Below are 18,917 nucleotides of genomic sequence, written 5' to 3'. Positions count from 1 at the left end.
AATGTATTCATTCTTTGCTACATCCTGCCTCAAAGACAAAATACCTCCCATAGTTTCAAGACTGAAATTCTATTTTATCAAGACTCCTGTGAAGAAATCAATATTGAAAATAGATTTATGTAACCTATATTCAAGCATTGCAAAAGAAACACATTATTGTAGATGACAAGCTTCCTAAGATCAAATGAATTCTAAACCTTCTCTTAAATGTGTTAGGTCGGGCAGCAGATGTGTAAAGCCAAAAACTAGTTTTTAAAATAAGAAAAATGCTGCTTATTTTAATTGAGACTTTCAAACCGCATCAGGATGGAGACTGCTAGATGCATCTGTGAAACAGCATGGAAGGCCTCAGAGAAACACCCTGGAAATATTTACAGCATGCTTTTCTGAGACAGCTTTTAGCATAGCGTGAGATCACAGCTTCAGCTAAATGAATGTAATTGTCCTCACTGCACTTGGATTTACAATGATCATATTAGACCTTTCAGATTTTCACTTCTCTGGTTGCTCTGATTCAACCTATATTACTAGTATATAGCATATACATAGACTGGTCCCTCATGTTACAATATTAACCTCTTAAAGACATCATCTACTTAAAGGGAGTCTATCAACACCAAAAATGTCATTAAACCAGCCACAGCACCTTATAGTGCTCAGAGCTCTGAGAACAGTGCTATTATTTGTTTGTAGAATGGCCACTTAATTTTGACAAAAAGCTGCTTTTTATTCCTATGCAAATGAGTTAACAGGGGTCGTGTTCTGGAGCAGCTTAGCATTGCAGTAAAATTTTCCTGGGAAGGGTATTTAGTGAGCAGAAGATCTTGCTGAGATATATAAATATATTATAGGTAGTGCCTTTATAATACCCATATTGTTACAAAGAAGTTCACCTGGGAGATGCTTTTCACCTGATGCATGTAACGGCACCACCTTCTTCTGGGAATAAGGCCATCCCACTGGGGTGTGTCTTTTAATATGTCCAGGAATCATATTGGGCCAGTCAACAACAATACTCCTGCTGGATATATCAATGAAAACCGAAATAATCTGCAGCAGGTGCAAGCGTAAGTAGGAACATGGGGAACACATCACGCAGAGTGCGCAATGACGTGTTCCCTGTGCTTTTACTAGTGCATGTCACCGTTGCAGATGATTTGGGTCTTCATTAATATATCCAGCAGGAGTATTGTTGCCGATTGGCCAAATATGATACCTGGATGCTTTAAAAGGGCTATATCATTGGAAAAAGCCATTTTTAACTAATCACATCCTTGCATAGTCTTTAGAAAGGCTATTGCACACATACCTTTCGTATGTAAATTGCCTCAGTAGATTTTGAATAAATTTATTCATTGGCCAATTAGCTTCTCAGTGCACCCCGAAAGTCTCTTCATGCACTGTCTTCTGTATATACAGCACAGGCTGCTGCTGACTCCTCCTCCCTGCTCTCATACATAGTACACAGCAGGGAGAGGAGAGCTGGCTGACAACTTCCTGTGCTCACTTGAGCCTAATTAGGATATGATTCAAAACGGACTTATTCAAAAACCACTGAGGCAATTTACATAGTAAAGGTAGGTGTGGAATAGCATTTCTAAAGGCTATGCAAGGATGTGATTAGTTAAAAATTACTTTTGCCAATGATAGAGCCCCTTTAAAAGACACACACCACTGTGACAATGGTACCCCTGGAAGAGAGTGTAACTAAAACACATGATGGGCATTTTGGAAACTACATCTCTCAAAGAATTTATCAAGGGGTATAGTGAATATTTTGACCCCACAGCTTTTCCATTGATTTTATTAGCATTGGGATGTGAAAATGAAAAATTCCTTTTCCTGTCAATAAAAAAATTGCTTTGGTTACAAATTTTGCTTTTTCACTAATGATTAAATAAGAAAAAGCACCCCACAGTTGATTACACAATTTCTCCTAAACATGGCAATACCCATATGTGGTCATAAACTACTGTGCGGGTGCATGGTGGGGCTTCGAATGGAAAGAGGCTATTTGTCTTTTGGAGGACAAATTTTGCTGCTATTCTGTAGTTTTCAGCTGCCATGTCACATTTGTAGAGTCCCTAAAGTAACAGTACAATAGAAATCCCCAAAAAATGATCCCATTTTCGAAACTACACCCCTTGCAGAATTTATCAACCGCTATATTGAGCATTTTGACCCCACCGCTGTTTCACAGATTTAATTACCTGGGTTTTTAAAAATGAAAAATTACTATTCTCCCAATAAAGTGTCACTTTAGCCCCAAATTTTTCATTTCCAGAAAGGGTTAATGGAGAAAATACACCCCACAATTTTGTATGCATTTTCCCCAGAGTACGGAAATACCCCACTTGTGGATGAAATCTGCTGTTTGGGCACTCAGCAGGTCACACAAGGCGAGAAGCGCCATTAAGCTTTTAGGGGACAGAATAACTGTTATCATGATGCTTTGGCAGAGCCCCTAAGGCACCAGTGTAATGGAAAGTACTCAGAATTATCATCAATTTGAAAACTGCACCCCTCAAAAACTTTATCAATGAGTATCATGATCATTTTGACCCCAGAGTTGGTTTCCATAAAGCGAATGGTGCAAAGTGAAAATTGATATATTCAGTGCCAGTCTACCCCATGCATATTGCCGCCATCACCTTACACAGCATATTTACAGTAATAACATACCTTTGTTATGTATCTCAGTTCGGCAGATTTGGAGAAAAACAACTTTGAAGTTGTATGCAAATGAGGCAGTTGGTGCACTGTGGGCGGGCCTTCAGCTTCCTGGAGTACTCTCTTGCTGCTCAGAGCCCTACCATCTCCTGCCTACACACCCTGTGCAGCCACAGGAAATTTTAGATTGCCTTCCAAGAGCCATACGTTTTTTTATTTTTCTATTCAAGGAGCCATATGAGCACTTAATTTTTGCAGGACAAATTGTCCTTAGTAGTGGTACCATGTAATATTCCATAAGATATACTGGGAAGCTGGAAAATAATTCATAATGGGATGGACGTGGAGAAAAACTGAAGAAAAAAAACTTTCTTGTTGTTTTTATGGCATTCATTGCGCAACCAAAATAACATATCAGTCAGGAGGCCAAATCATGGACTCCGACTATATTTTCACAGCCTGACACAGACCAAATTTACTATCGTGGTTACAATTAGACTCTGATGTAAATGTATATGCTGACCTATTATACACTTGAAAAAGGTGTTGTGTGGAAGGTTTTTAATAAAGGAATTCTATCAAGACACTTGAGGGTGAGCGCGAATCTTTACTATCCATACACTCCTGGGAAGAGACGTGTGGTTTGGTCCTAGTTCTATCTGATGTAAATGTGGCACATCTTAAGGGGGCCTTAGGCCCAACTACATTTTTCAAAATTGACTTCTGAATTCTGGATGAAAGTAAGCCAACAGAAAAAATTGGTGTAAAAGTAAAAGACTAGGCAGTGTAAAGATGCACCAGATATAACATCCAGCCATTCATTGTGATAAATCTGGTGTATTTTAAAACACTACATTTAAACTATTAGCAAATCTAAGCCATAGTTTTAATGTGCTTCACCTACTTGTGCTGTAAAACTGAGGCAAACAGTGCGCCGATTCTGCTGCACAATTCTTACCAGTGGCAAATACAGCTGTACAAATGCTAGATTTACAGTTGCTTGTTCCAAGTCATATCTGGGGCTTGAGAATTTGCTATAAAAGTTAAAAAGCGAGGTGAACATCCTCTAAGTGCGGTTGTTCTATTTATTAGTTTATCACTGAATGTAATAAGGTAAATGGACAACAAGACACAGATGAAGATCTTACCTTTAATTAGTTTCCTGCAAACTGTATTTCCAGAAAAGCTATATAAACATGCACAAATCTGATCTCAAAACTACAGCTCACAATGTAGTGCATCACTTATTTATAGTAAACCTCCTCCTCACGAACAGTAGAAAAGATTCATTTTACAGATAAAACATTGTAGAAAATTGCGGTCATCCCCCAATGTAAGTGTGCATGTGGTGGGATGTGCTCAAAGCAGCATAGAATTGGGGGCATTACAGTAATTATTAAATCATACTATCAATTATAAAAACTTTTCAGAAATAAATAGTACAGGTAAGTATAAGAAACTTTGTAATATAGCTTATTAAAGACATTTCTCTCTTCTCTCATCAAACTGAGCTACTTTTTACATATGATGCTAGGTTCCCATACCCAATCTGCTTAAAGAGGACCTTTCATCACTTGGGGCACATGCGGTTTCATATACATGTAGAAAGCCGACAGTGCGCTGAATTCAGCGTACTGTCGATTTTCACGATCTGTGCCCCAGGTGAAGAGCTATCAGTGCCAGTACCGTAGCTCTTCACCGTCAGAAGAGCGTTCCTGACAGTCAGTCAGGAATGCTCTTCCTCACAGCAGCGCCTATAGCGCTGTACTGTGAGGCTCTGTTCCCACGTAGTAACATGGCTCTCATTCTGACACATAAACACGTGTCAGAGTGAGCACTTTAAAACAGAATCCTATTGACTTCAATGGGTTCCGTCTTACGCGCGCTACACATTGAAATCAATGGGAGGCTTTTAACCCATTGATTTCAACGTGTTACGCGCGTTAAACGGAACTTATTGAAGTCAATGGGATTCTGTTTTGAAGCGCTCACTCTGACACGTGTTTATGTGTCAGAATGAGCGCCGCGTTACTCCGTGGGAACGGGGTCTGAGAGGAGGAATGCCTCCCCAGTACTCGTCTATGGACGAGCACTATCAGGGAGGGGAGGGGAGGGGAGGGGTGTTCCTCACCGGCAATAAATCGGTTAGCAGCCTTCTCCTCCCTCCTCCCCTCTCTACAGAGTTCTGTTTGTGAGATGGATTTCAAGACAGACTGTATATTAACAGATTGAGTGAAGATAAGGATAAAGAGAGCAGCTTAATAAGTGAAGAAGAAAACAAATGTCCCTAATAACATAAGTTTCTTCTAGTCATGTGTACTACTCATATATGAAAAGTGGTTTTATAAAATTCCAGGTACATTAAGTTTACATTAGAAAATCTCATCAGATCTACAGTAAGTGTACATATACTGTATAAATACCAAACACACGCTACTATACATTGTTAGCAAATGCAAACATGGACTATTAATACATTAAATGGTTGCACTAATAAAAACTTGCAGGCAATATCATTACTGGACCTGTAGTGGTGGGCAATGATTATACCAAATGGCTAAAAACAGCATATTCTAAATATTACATATCTGTTAGAACAAAATAAGAATTCCATGTTGTTCTTTAAAATAATACCAATTATTCTATTAAGATTTAAGTCCACAGCAAGAGCCACATTAAAGAGCCTATAGGCATGATTGGGCTAGCGAAATATCTAGATAGGACTACATAGGGAGGTAGTCTTCAGTTTGTAAAGTAGTGGATTCAGACAAGACCATAAGGATACAATTATATAATGTAATCTTGATGTGGCCAAAGTGAAGAGAAAAAAAAAAAACCAAAAAACTGAAAAATGCCAATTGCTACAGTATTCCATTAATTCATGACAACTTGACTGCATAATGAAATTTTCATGCTAATGGCCGTGCGGTAACCAAGCTGATATTTAGTTCGTAATGAAATTTAAAGGAACACTGTGACATCTGACAAGGCCGTCTAGTTTTTGGCCACACCATGCCAGCACCACATAATCATACCCTAAATGGGGTCAATGCACAAAAGACGGAAGATCAAATCATCATGTAGCTTTCTGGTTATGGTCTGGGGATGTTAGGAAGTTTTTTTTTTTTCTTATATATCTTTAGATACGCTAGACTATTTCAGCTTCAAGCACAGTATATCTTCATGAACACATTCATATTGAAAGATATTACTTTCAGTGATATTTGGCACATGAAAAGCATTTTGGTCATTACAGTGCAATAAAATAGATTTATAGAGAGATGCAAAAGTCTCCAAGAAGTCTCTATTCCACAGAAGAAAAGTCTGGCCCACTTACCCACTGCAACCAGAGTTCAGCTTCAAAGGGGTATTCCAGTCATAAGAAGTGGATAGTAGACCGCTTGCTGATTAGTGGGGGTACAACCACTGGGACCACCACTGATCACTAGAAAGAGGGTGTTTTGCACCCCAGTTTGAATGGAGCAGTGGTTGGAAACACGCACTCCTTCTCCATTCATTTTGAATTGCCCACTAGATATGGCCAAAATCCAGCATTGGGCTATCTCCAGCAGTCCCACTGAAATAAATAGAGACGGTATGTGCATTTACAGGCACCGCTCAATACAAAGTGTAGCAGAAAACACTCCCCTTCTTGTGATCAGGGGGGGTCCCATTGGTCGGACCCCGCTAATCAGCAAGTTATGCCCTATCCTGTGGATGGAACGTGGGATAACTTGTCACCAGAATACCCCTGTAATTTTTTCAACTACAATGCAAAAATAAAAGTTACTATGGTTGTTATGGGCAATAAGGACATTTTTCTATAAGGGGATAAACTATGTGTTGTTTATGAACCCTCCCTATGGAGACTTTTGAATGACTCTCTGGTTTGTTCCTAGTAAATAGTACAATCACATAGTAGAAAATTAGCTCTTTTCACATTCAGCAATGGTACTTTGGTTGTAGAACATTCATCCTTTCATGGTATTTCTTGATGCATCACATTCACGCAAGACACTGATGAAGCGTAATCCAGTGTACCATATATGATGTATATTTCTATGTATCAATTAAAGCGAAAATGTACTCTTGGCATTATAGAAAATGCCTTCTTCTGTAATTCGCTCTAAGATTGGTCCATATATATTCTTAGTTGATGGGATCACCAAGCCTTTGCTTTCAATTTCACCTGATTAAAAAGAAAAAACAATGTATAAATTCCATGTTTTAAGTGTACATGTACAAATAGTACGGTCTTTTCACACTACAGCCACAAGATCTACAGGGTCTGTTATATTGATACCAGTGGTGCCTGATAATGGGTTTGTAAGGTTCCAATGTGGTTTTAAGTCAGTTTGACAGGATGCAAAGTATTGCACCCAGCATTTCTTCAAATTTACTGAGTCTCTGACAAAGTATCATATGGTAGATTTTATTAACTGTATCATATGGCTGACGTATTTACATAGTTAGTACACTGGAAAATAAATAGACATGTCCATCAAGTTTGGCCAAGGGACGGGAAAGTGATGACTGAAGGAAATAAATATTTTATATAATTTCATTTCATAACCAGTGCCTCTGGCACTGGACTGCTTGACCGTGTGCATGGCATTATGAAGTCTGAAGACTACCAACAAATTTTGCAGCATAATGTAGGGCCCAGTGTGAGAAAGCTGGGTCTCCCTCAGAGGTCATGGGTCTTCCAGCAGGACAATGACCCAAAACACACTGCAAAAAGCACTAGAAATTGGTTTGAGAGAAAGCACTGGAGACTTCTAAAGTGGCCAGCAATGAGTCCAGACCTGAATCCCATAGAACACCTGTGGAGAGATCTCAAAATGGCAGTTTGGAGAAGGCCCCCTTCACATCTCAGGGACCTGGAGCAGTTTGCCAAAGAAGAATGGTCTAAAATTCCAGCACAGCATTGTAAGAAACTCGGAAGCGGTTGTTCGCAGTTATTTTGTCTAAAGGTTGTGCTACCAAGTATTAGGCTGAGGGTGCCAATACTTTTGTCTGGCCCATTTTTGGAGTTTTGTGTAAAATGATCAACGATTTGACTTTTTTTTTCATTCTCTTTTGTGTTTTTTCATTGCAAGCAAAATAAATGAAGATATTAATACCAAAGAGTTTGTGCTTGCAATCATTTTCTGTTAGAAAATGAGTATTATCTGACAGAATTGCAGGGGTGCCAATACTTTTGGCCAACACTGCATTGGTAATGGTGTTGCAGGAGAATAAAACAAAGGACATTCTAGTTATTGTAGCATATCAAAGTATATGTGAAATCACACTATAATACCCACCATCCAAAACCATTTTGGCAGCAATGGCTGCTGGGTATCCTACAGTCTTTGCCATGGCAGAGTAGCCATTCACCTCCCCATACACAACCAAACTAATGTTCTTGGACTCTAGATGTCCAGATGGATGCCTGATGCCAACATCATTTCGCATGACAATCATATCACGTTCTCCTGGACCTTAAAAGAAAAAAAAAAAAATATCAGGGGTCAACGAACTGAACAAAGAATTTGAGGAGTTTGGTGTTATGTTGTGAACAATAATAATAATTTTTCAACTTCTAGCTATAGAATTAAATTTTATCATCACAAGTAAACTTTGCTCTGGCTTGCAGAGACAGGCGAATATCCAGTGTCTAACCTGGTCTGTAGTGCTCATATTTTTTTCCAGGGACTTCTCAATACCATACTGGAAGATTTTAAAAATGTAGGAATGTCCAGCCAAATGTAGAGATCGGTCTACAAATCATGGATTGCATTAACCGTAAAATGTGCAACTTACCAAAAGAAAGCATCATCTCCAAATGTTTAGCTAGAGCACCAACAATTGAATCTGCTACAGGCACTGGTTCATCACTTAGCAATCCAAACCTGCTCAGGCAAAAACACAAAAAAAAATTGACAGATACAGTTCCAGAAATATTGACCATAGCTGAATATACAGTAAAGAAATAAAAAGGAACACAATGAAACTTCTTTGACCAAAAGCACCCAAATTTGCACAGAAAAACTTTTGCGGGTAAGATTTCTAAAAGTATACGCAGGGAAATTTAAAGAGTCCAATGCAGTCAACAAACATGTACACTGAAAGAGCTGTGCTTGCTATCACATCTGTATATTACTCAGAACCAGGTCTAGACTGAGACTAATAAAAGAGCCATGATACTGTAGACAAGTTGAACTAATCCACATAAACAACCATTAGGGGCTCCAACTTTTTCATGCTCTCATGTTGACATCACATTTCCTAATTCATGATGCCACCCTTATTCTTGGTTCCCAACATGGCTTTCCTCTTGTTCCTAGTCAACACAGCATGGCTCCCCCTCTTACCTGGTCCTCAGTATGGTATATCTTTAAATCTTGAACCTCAGCATGACTCCCCCATAATTCTTGTTCCCTATCACAAACTCCCTTTACACCTTATACAAATAATACAGGGACAACTGTAACTTAGTATGAAGACATTCTCTTTCATATGGCACTATGAGCAAGTTTCTACATTTTAAAATTCCTTAGATGTAACTGTTTGAAGTGACCCTCTCCCAATTATTTCCCCTGCTTTATACTCACAATCCCATACAACAAACACAGTGAGAAGCAAAAGACAGCTCTCAAAAGAGAAAGGATAAAGAAATGCACTGTCTGTATTATTTGTAAAGATCCCCTCAGTTGGAAGCACAGTTGGGATTCTTATATTATATGTAGCTGTCCCCAAGCACAAATGTATTATCAACTGATAATGTCTCTGGAAATAACATAGGTTGCAGCTGTTTTTCCATATGACACCCAAAGCACGTCTCTAAATTCTATGATGGTCTGAAGTGCCCCCTCCCCCATCTTCCTTGCACTGCACACAAGCCCATACATCCTGCACAGTTGGAAACAGGGCACAGTTCTCAATAAAGAAACAACATAAAGCATAAAAGATTTCACAGAAAGGAGCCACCAATAGCTCTTACCATTGGATAGTCTCCATGTTGCTATCATTATTTCCCACTTTATTATACACTGCTTCTTTAACATGATCCACACTGGTTGTGCCTGGAAGCTTCAGCAGATGACAGAGGAGCTCTTTCTAGAAATAGGAGTTGGTTATTTACAATTTTAGCTTTTAGCCCATTCACACAATATATCACAAACAAATCTGTAAACTTTCAAATATTCAACATCACTATTGCCTAGCACAGAAGAGAGATCAAAAAGCTCTTCATATAGCATATCTCAAATTGCTACAAAAACAGCTAAGATACAATGTCGTGGCTAATAAACCATAAATGAGAAAAGAAAACCTCCAGTAACAAACATTTATAATGACTTAAAGTGTACCTGTGTGTTCACAAAGAGGAATTGGGAGCAGATTTTGAGGCAACTCCAAATTCCACCTGAAATATACCCCCCACTCATATATTCCCTCATAATAGAAGAAGACAGCTCACTCACCCAGGTTATTGCTGGTGCATCTATAGCAAGCAGTGGACAAGGATCAGAATTTATCAATCCCAGTTTTACAAACCCACTCATTGCCTTAGAAAATCCCTGCAAAAATAAAATGACATGAACGTTACTCACTACACTTTCTTTAACTGTATTGTTAACTGTTAGCAGCAATTCACAAACCATCACCAGTACTTGATATAGAAGCTACAGAGCTTCAAAATAATCTCCTTATAGCCCTGAGTTTTCAATGTGGGGAAAAAAATACTTTTATATAATATGCAAATTATAAAGACTAAAACACATTGACCAACACAGAAATACTTTGATTAATCTGGACATGTGAATAAGCCCTTAAAGGAAACATGGGTACTAAACGCACTCATTTAGTATCATTTTATTATGTTTTTTTTAGAATCCAACATAGATTAGAACTCAGAAGTGTAAAAAAATACTCAATAACAGCCAAAACTGACCTTGTACCTCAGGGTTCCTCTTATTAAGGTATGTGCTGACTGAATCCCATAGGGTTCTGCATATTTTGTACTATCTCTATTAGGGAAACCTTCTAAATTCAAGCCAGGAAACCAGTCCATGTCTGTGACAGACTCAAGCAATGAGCCCCCAGCAGCAATATTAACAACCTAAGAAAAGAGAAAGAAGTTATGAAACGTACATGGCAAACAATGTAGAGAGATCATTATAATGCATTATGCACAAGATCCATGTGTGTTGTCAATGTGCTAGCCATGTTTGTCACAGCTAGCATACTGACCCATTCATTTCTATGGCCCGTGCACAAAGCCGCGTTTTATCATCAGACAAAACTGAGGACAGATCCCATTCCTGTCCATTTTGCAACCCAAACTCACTGAGAGCAGTTGAATGGGGCCATGGAGGCACGGATGTCTTCCATGTGCTGTCCATGTGGTTCAACTACGTACCCTGCTCATGTACACAGTCGTGTGTATGAGGCCTAACATCTAACAAACAAGTATGCTATGTCCTACTATCATATTAGAACCTTCAATTAATATATTCATTATAACAATTCTCCTGTTAGATACTATTACAAAACAAATGCCATATGCTGAGTACTTGCTGATACTAATTCCTTTAATGTACACGTATAGATTGTTGTTCTCACCAAGAAGCAATGCTACTGGGAAAATCACCTCTCTATATATTGCATTCATTGAAACATTATACAATCTTTTTTGGTCATGTTCTGCCAGAAAAAGTAAAAAATAAAAAACTGAGGCATGCAATAGAGGCACCATAAATAAAAAAACCAATAATACTTCTGTGTCCATGGGTCTTTAGAAGGGTGGGTCTGCTGTACTTGACCTTCGGAATGCACAAACTCTACTACAATACCTTATATGCACCAAAAATGATGGACGTTCAAGAAGATCTGATAAGACATATTATAAGCATACATACATAAATCTGTATTTAACAAACCTCTCCATTCTTTAAATAGGTGGCAGGTTGTATAGTGTTCAAGAGAACTCCTAGAGGGCTCCAGGTGAATTTATATCTCAGCGGATTGTCAGAACACTCAGGGGCTGGAAGTCCTCCACAAAAAGATATGTAAGATTCTACCTGCAGAAAACAAAAACTTCTATCAGAGATAGTATATGGGCCTTTGTCAGGAGACTTTTAGAATGTCCAGCAAAAAAGCCAAAATTCATTTCTCTGTTCAAGTGGGGCTTAGTTTAGGTTTTGGATGGGAATCACCTTAAACAGAATAACTTGATGGAGAAAATCAGTTTGCGATTTTCCTTACCTTGGCGCCAACATCTTTAGCTTTATCAAAGCATTCCATAGCCAACATATGGTCAAGACCTGGATCCAAACCTACTTCACCAACAATTGTAATCCCAGCATCTTCCGCACTACAAAGAAATACAAATACATGTCATTGTCTACATTTCCCATGGCACTGCAATACCTGTTTTAGCAGTATAAATAATATATGCACTCTGCAGTGGTTTACGGATGGCTATATTCAATATATACCAAAATTAGAAAAATAAAAAAAGCATGATAAGAAAATAGTAATACACAGAGTTCCAGGGTACAGCTTGTCAAAATGAAAAGCAAAATATACAGTAATCCAATATTCTATACTGTCACATAATTTAGCTGAATCAAGGAAATCTGACTGACAAGACCCTGAAACTCTTTAAGGCCGGGGCCCCACGTGGCAGAAACGCGCGGTTTTGGAAATATTAGCATGTCAATTATACCTACGGAAATGACGCCGATTTCACCAAAGGTATAATTGAAACAGAAAGTCTGCAGAAGCAACCTCTGCAGTCTTTCTGACTAACGCGCAGCGGGAAGAACTGCGTTGCGTTGCCACTGTGGTTTTTCCTGCAGCGCTTTCTTGCTGCGGGACGCCTAGTGAGGCCTTAGCCTAAAGCTGTAGAAATAAGCAACTGACAAACAGAACATGCTGCAGAAACAGTGACTATAAAGGAAACAAGAAGGCTTGCTCAGTTTATGGATATAGAGCATGAACTGGTAAGAAACTAATGGTTTAGACAAAAGCACCCATGAGTAGCGGAATACTATGTCAGAACAAATTAGGCAGTAAGCGCCGTTCTAAGTAATGTGTTACTACTTACCTACTGACGGGGCAGCCAACACAAGGAAAATACAACGTGAGACAAGTCTTCATATACAAAACAAATGCACTATTCTAACCAAGAAAGTCAAGATGAGAGAAGTTTCATTTTTGAGAACAAGATGGCCTATAAAGAATCAGATTCCTAATGCTGGAAAAGTCATATTTGTAGAAATCAGAAGTCTATGTATACCACTTTATTCATCTGAGGAAGCATTCAAACTCTTTTGAAAATGACTGGTTACAATATGGTTTATATTTTTATCTCAGTTCAGTTATTTTATACCTTTGCTGGAGTTCTCTCATGGAGGGAGTTACATAACTGGCAGTTACCAGGTTCACCTTATTCTTGATGCAGTGTTTCGCCACCAGCGGATGTGCAGCATAAGGCAGTAAGCTAAACATTGCAAAACAGACAAGAGGTGTAAGTGACGAATAAAATACTCATATATTTTATTACTGAATAGGGGCAAGATATATATATATATATATATATATATATATATATATATATATATATATATATATATATTACGAAGATATTAATCATTTCAATAGGCTTGTTTAGTTGCTGCCCACCAGTAGACTGCCTTTCACATCCTAATTGGTAATGAAGTTTTTCAGGCAAATGATATTGATGATGTAAGATTGGCAGGAGTCCAACAACTGGAACCACAGCCAATATACAGAGAACAGAGCTGGAAGCAGATAGCTCTGTTCTTCATGTAGTGGCCATGCTGAATTACTGTGGCCAAATTCACGTTCACTTGTATAAGAGCTGAGCAGCAGTAACTGAGCTCAGAACCATCTACTTCTAGCTCTGTTCTCCATATAACAGCTGCTTGTTGGGAGGTCTTGGGAACATCAACATCATTTGCTTGAAACAACTCTTTAAAGCACTCAGCATTAGGCATTGAAAAGGCAGTTCGTCTATTCGTGGCTCTAGCGCTCTCTGGCATGTATAGACTCAGAAGCCATGGTTGCTATAGACTGCCTGCAACTAAGACATTTAGCACCTGTACATCTCTAGTGGCTCTCATGTTATGCAGGGAAGAGCCCAACAAAGGTTTCCATGTCTACCTTCCACGGTTCCAGAGGCTGGATCTAATAGGCTGTCTGTGTAAAACTGACAGATGTAATATACTGTAATATAGAACTACTGCAGTGTATTATAAGAGTGATCAGTCTTTCGTACATTCAAGTCCCTATATAGGACTCATATGACTTAAGTAAAAAAAAAAAAAAACATAAAAAAATGCACCCATAATTGGCATCTCCACATACGTAACAACCTGAACTATAAGATGATGGCATTATTTAACCGCATGGTGAGCTATGCAGTATAAAAAAAAGTCAGAATTTATAAGTTTTTTTGTTTATCCTACAGAACAGAAAAAAAAAAAATTAAAGTGATCACATATACCCCCAAATTATATGGTATTTATGCAATAACATTATATGGGAAAAAATTAAACCTTTCAGGCATGTTGGTTCCCGGCTATGCATATTCGATGAGCCTGCGTACACATTGTTACATAGTTAGTATGGTTGAAAAAAATACATATGTCCATAAGTTCAACCAGGGGACGGGATAGGTCATGACTATATACATTTCCATAACCATCAATGCTATCTTGCTCTAAGAAGGCATCCAATACTTTTTTGAAGTGGTTGACTGTGACCAGTTCCTGGGGTAGGCTATTCCTCAAATATGGCACTGATATGGAGATAGGCCCCCTTTTGTGGCTATATAAAAACCAATTTAACAAAGCTGGTGTCATTCTTGTGCTGATATCACCACCAGCCTTGTACTGCATGATTCAACAGACACTTCCATTTCACAATAACACCACAGATGACTGGGGCAGAACTAGCACATCAAAATCTTCCCAAAATGGCTTACAGTAAATGTTGCAGTAAACTGTGTTCTCTGATGCAACCCTTAGCCTACGTTCACATGAACATCATAAATGGCTGTTTGATAGACTTTTTCTTTAATGGCCATCACACGGCTGCAATACTTTAATGTCTGTAAACAGGGGCTATTCACATGACCAATATTTTGATGGTCCATCTTCACAGGCCTTCAAAATATAGGTTGTGCTCTCCTCTGAGTGCAAAACTGTCATGAAAAAATGGATGTTTTTTATGGCTGTTTTGCACCATAGTCATGTGAATTTAGGCTTACTACAATTTACATGACTGCATGCTCCTGATTTTAGGCACCAGTTTGCAATGGGTGGGGCTAAAACACCTGATCTAAATAATATGGAGGGATGTCCACAGACCTCTGGCCATATAGTGCATGTAGTGTGTTAGTAGATTCCCTCTAAAAATAAAAAAAAATAAAACACAACCATACCCCAACAAGAAGAGTTAAATACCGTTGAAATTAAAATAACTATATTAACCTGACAACAAGTTCATGTTTCTTCACTAAAGAGGACAATTTCTCTTCACTCTTGAAGACATTCATCTCCAGTGGGATTGTGTTGTTATACTTCTTTGATAAATGATCCACTTGATCTTTAATAATGGACACTACAGAGAAAAAAACAAAAAACATTCGTTGAGCCTTGTCAACTAATAGTCCAAATATATATATATATATATATATATATATATATATATATATATATATATACACACACACACACACACACACACAGTATACACTCACCGGCCACTTTATTAGGTACACCTGTCCAACTGCTCGTTAACACTTAATTTCTAATCAGCCAATCACATGGCGGCAACTCAGTGCATTTAGGCATGTAGACATGGTCAAGACAATCTCCTGCAGTTCAAACCGAGCATCAGTATGGGGAAGAAAGGTGATTTGAGTGCCTTTGAACGTGGCATGGTTGTTGGTGCCAGAAGGGCTGGTCTGAGTATTTCAGAAACTGCTGATCTACTGGGATTTTCACGCACAACCATCTCTAGGGTTTACAGAGAATGGTCCGAAAAATAAAAAACATCCAGTGAGCGGTAGTTCTGTAGGCGGAAATGCGTTGTTGATGCCAGAGGTCAGAGGAGAATGGCCAGACTGGTTCGAGCTGATAGAAAGGCAACAGTGACTCAAATAGCCACCTGTTACAACCAAGGTAGCCAGAAGAGCATCTCTGAACGCACAGTACGTCGAACTTTGAGGCAGATGGGCTACAGCAGCAGAAGACCACACCGGGTGCCACTCCTTTCAGCTAAGAACAGGAAACTGAGGCTACAATTTGCACAAGCTCATCGAAATTGGACAATTGAAGATTGGAAAAACGTTGCCTGGTCTGATGAGTCTCGATTTCTGCTGCGACATTCGGATGGTAGGGTCAGAATTTGGTGTCAACAACATGAAAGCATGGATCCATCCTGCCTTGTATCAACGGTTCAGGCTGGTGGTGGTGGTGTCATGGTGTGGGGAATATTTTCTTGGCACTCTTTGGGCCCCTTGGTACCAATTGAGCATCGTTGCAACGCCAAAGCCTACCTGAGTGTTGTTGCTGACCATGTCCATCCCTTTATGACCACAATGTACCCAACATCTGATGGCTACTTTCAGCAGGATAATGCGCCATGTCATAAAGCTGGAATCATCTCAGACTGGTTTCTTGAACATGACAATGAGTTCACTGTACTCCAATGGCCTCCACAGTCACCAGATCTCAATCCAATAGAGCATCTTTGGGATGTGGTGGAACGGGAGATTCGCATCATGGATGTGCAGCCGACAAATCTGCGGCAACTGTGTGATGCCATCATGTCAATATGGACCAAAATCTCTGAGGAATGCTTCCAGCACCTTGTTGAATCTATGCCACGAAGAACTGAGGCAGTTCTGAAGGCAAAAGGGGGGTCCAACCCGTTACTAGCATGGTGTACCTAATAAAGTGGCCGGTGAGTGTATATTGTATTCAAATGCTTATTAGTGTGTGGTCTTACAGTAAATCTGGACACTATATGGGTAACATAAGTGTTAATAAGTTTTGGTGTTTGACAATAAGCAGAAGTTTAACAAATTTCAGAAACTAAAATTCCTATGCAGAAGCTATCTGTATGAGATACTATTAGGTGCTGTATTGTCAAAGAGACTTAAAGGGATTCTAACATTAGAATACCCTTTTTAAACTAAATACACGTAGGGATAGCCTTAAGAAAGGCTATTCTTCTCTTACCTTTATTATTCTGATCCGGAACACCGTTCCTTAGAGATTTTTTTCCTTTCTTCCATATGTAAATTAATTTTCAGACAGCACTGGGGGCGTTCTTCTGCGCTCAAACATCACTGGTGGCGTCCCCTGTACTGTCTGAAAACTCTCCAGCAACGCCTCTGTCTTCTTCTCCGGACCGCCTCTTCTCTCATGCTCCCATCGCGTCTTCATCCAAAAGCGCCAACTGCACACATTCGGCGGCCATTTTCCTGTGGCCTCTCCCGTATGGCTACAGGAAAATGGCCGATGGACATGTGCAGTCGGTGTGATGGGAGCGTGAGAGAAGAGGCGGTCCGGAGAAGAAGAGAGGCGTTGCTGGAGAGTTTTCAGACAGTACAGAGGACGCCCCCAGTGATGATTGAGTGCAGGAAAACGCCCCCAGTGCTGTCTGAAAACTCAATTACATATGGAAGAAAGAAAAAAATTTCTCAGGATCAGCTTTGGGGATCAGAATAATAAAGGTAAGAGAAGAATAGCCTCTCTCTTTAATGTGGATTCAGATCATGAAATACATTGATCTCCACATGTATACCCAAAAAATGTCTAATATCCAAGACAGAGAGAATTCAACCAAGCATGCCTGTGTTGTCAGTGCAGAGAGAGCAGTAAGTTGCCGCAAGACACTTCTAGTGCTTCTCTGCCGTAAGAGCAAAAAGATGAAGTAGTAAATTTCAACTTTGAACATTATCCATTCAACATCACCCTGCTGGGGATTACCAGAAGGCCCCCATACACATGAGATCAGAGAAGTCAGCTAGTCCCATTCGACTGACTATTTTCTCATGTGTATGAGGTCCTCAAGAACAGTGATGGTATAACCAATAATGCATGCTGTAACTACTGTATATGCAAGATACCTAAAGCACAGTATTTTCAAAAGTTACATTATATGTAAATAGTAAAATGGTGTTCAGAAGACGGGAATTCCAGATAACCATAAATCAGTAGATTATCATCTCAAAACTCAACAACATTCAGGATTACCTGCAGTAATTTCAACATTAGGATCTCTTGTAAGGTAACTTATGACAGGTTCTGAAACATAACCAGAACCAAGCACCAGAATCCTCTTCTTTGATCCCACAGTCATAGACTGAGCGTACTCTCTGGCAAGTAAATAACACTTTCATTATGTTTCATAGATAACAAAGTAGACTTGTCTGTTAAAAAGATTAGACAGAATAATTAATCGACCCCATCAAAATAGTAATCAAAGCAAAGCCCACAGAAATGTGCCTGTGTTTGCTTCGATGAAATACTCATCAAATATATCACACATTCATATGGTAAGGCAAACTGGAGATAAAATTCATCTTACATGGTTTGTATACAGATTGGTCACTAAAAAAAGCGATTGTCAGACACTACGGGGCAGAATGACTATAGTGGTTTTAGGAAAAATACTTCTGGCTCGCTGGAAAAGGGAGTGTGGCTTTGCGACAAAATTAGTTTGGCTTAAGTGCACCAAATTACACCAACATTTTAAACTACAATTGTGGCCTAAAGTATGCCAACTGAGGCTTAGTTCACATTTGAGTCACATCTGTCTAGCGCAGACCCTCCAACATCAATCAATGGTGTTGCAAGCCTAAATTACGTGTGCATCATAGAACAGATCAGACTGTCGATTTTCCTGTTATTCTGATTCTACGATGGACCAGAAGAATGGAAAAAAGTACGCAGATGTTAACCTAGCGTAACAGGTGATATAAGCTTAGACTTGATAGTCTAATCATGCATTTTCAGACTGCCTGTTTATATTATTCGTAAATACGTAACTAAACCTTCAGACAATTTTTAATTTTTTGCCAGCATTTGTGTCATTAACACATTTTGGAACATACTTCATTAATAAATGTTTAACAAATGTTGACATCCGCAGAGTTAGAGGCTCCTCCACTGTATAAGAAATGCTAGTTGCTATGCCACCCCTGCTACCTCTACCTCATAGAT

At 39.1% G+C, this 18,917-nt stretch overlaps 1 protein-coding gene across 1 annotated transcript in view; it reads right to left on the bottom strand.

The window, feature by feature from the left end:
• Positions 1-3,800: 3,800 nt before the first annotated feature.
• AASS (aminoadipate-semialdehyde synthase) overlaps positions 3,801-18,917 on the bottom strand; it is a 52,484-nt gene continuing 37,367 nt past the window's right edge. The window contains exons 14-24 of the mRNA XM_075274233.1: positions 17,949-18,070; positions 15,174-15,303; positions 13,049-13,159; positions 11,920-12,028; positions 11,595-11,735; positions 10,607-10,774; positions 10,137-10,232; positions 9,656-9,771; positions 8,476-8,564; positions 7,977-8,153; positions 3,801-6,859 (exon numbers count right to left, since the gene is read on the bottom strand). Of these exons, the coding sequence (XP_075130334.1) occupies positions 6,741-6,859; positions 7,977-8,153; positions 8,476-8,564; positions 9,656-9,771; positions 10,137-10,232; positions 10,607-10,774; positions 11,595-11,735; positions 11,920-12,028; positions 13,049-13,159; positions 15,174-15,303; positions 17,949-18,070 (1,378 nt within the window). The 3' untranslated portion in view covers positions 3,801-6,740. The remainder of the gene's footprint in view (positions 6,860-7,976; positions 8,154-8,475; positions 8,565-9,655; positions 9,772-10,136; positions 10,233-10,606; positions 10,775-11,594; positions 11,736-11,919; positions 12,029-13,048; positions 13,160-15,173; positions 15,304-17,948; positions 18,071-18,917) is intronic.

Source organism: Leptodactylus fuscus, chromosome 5 (assembly GCF_031893055.1).
Source record: "Leptodactylus fuscus isolate aLepFus1 chromosome 5, aLepFus1.hap2, whole genome shotgun sequence".
In the NCBI taxonomy this organism is placed as follows: domain Eukaryota; kingdom Metazoa; phylum Chordata; class Amphibia; order Anura; family Leptodactylidae; genus Leptodactylus; species Leptodactylus fuscus.
Note: the sequence above shows the minus strand (reverse complement) of the source record. Positions and strands in the feature narration are given on the sequence as shown.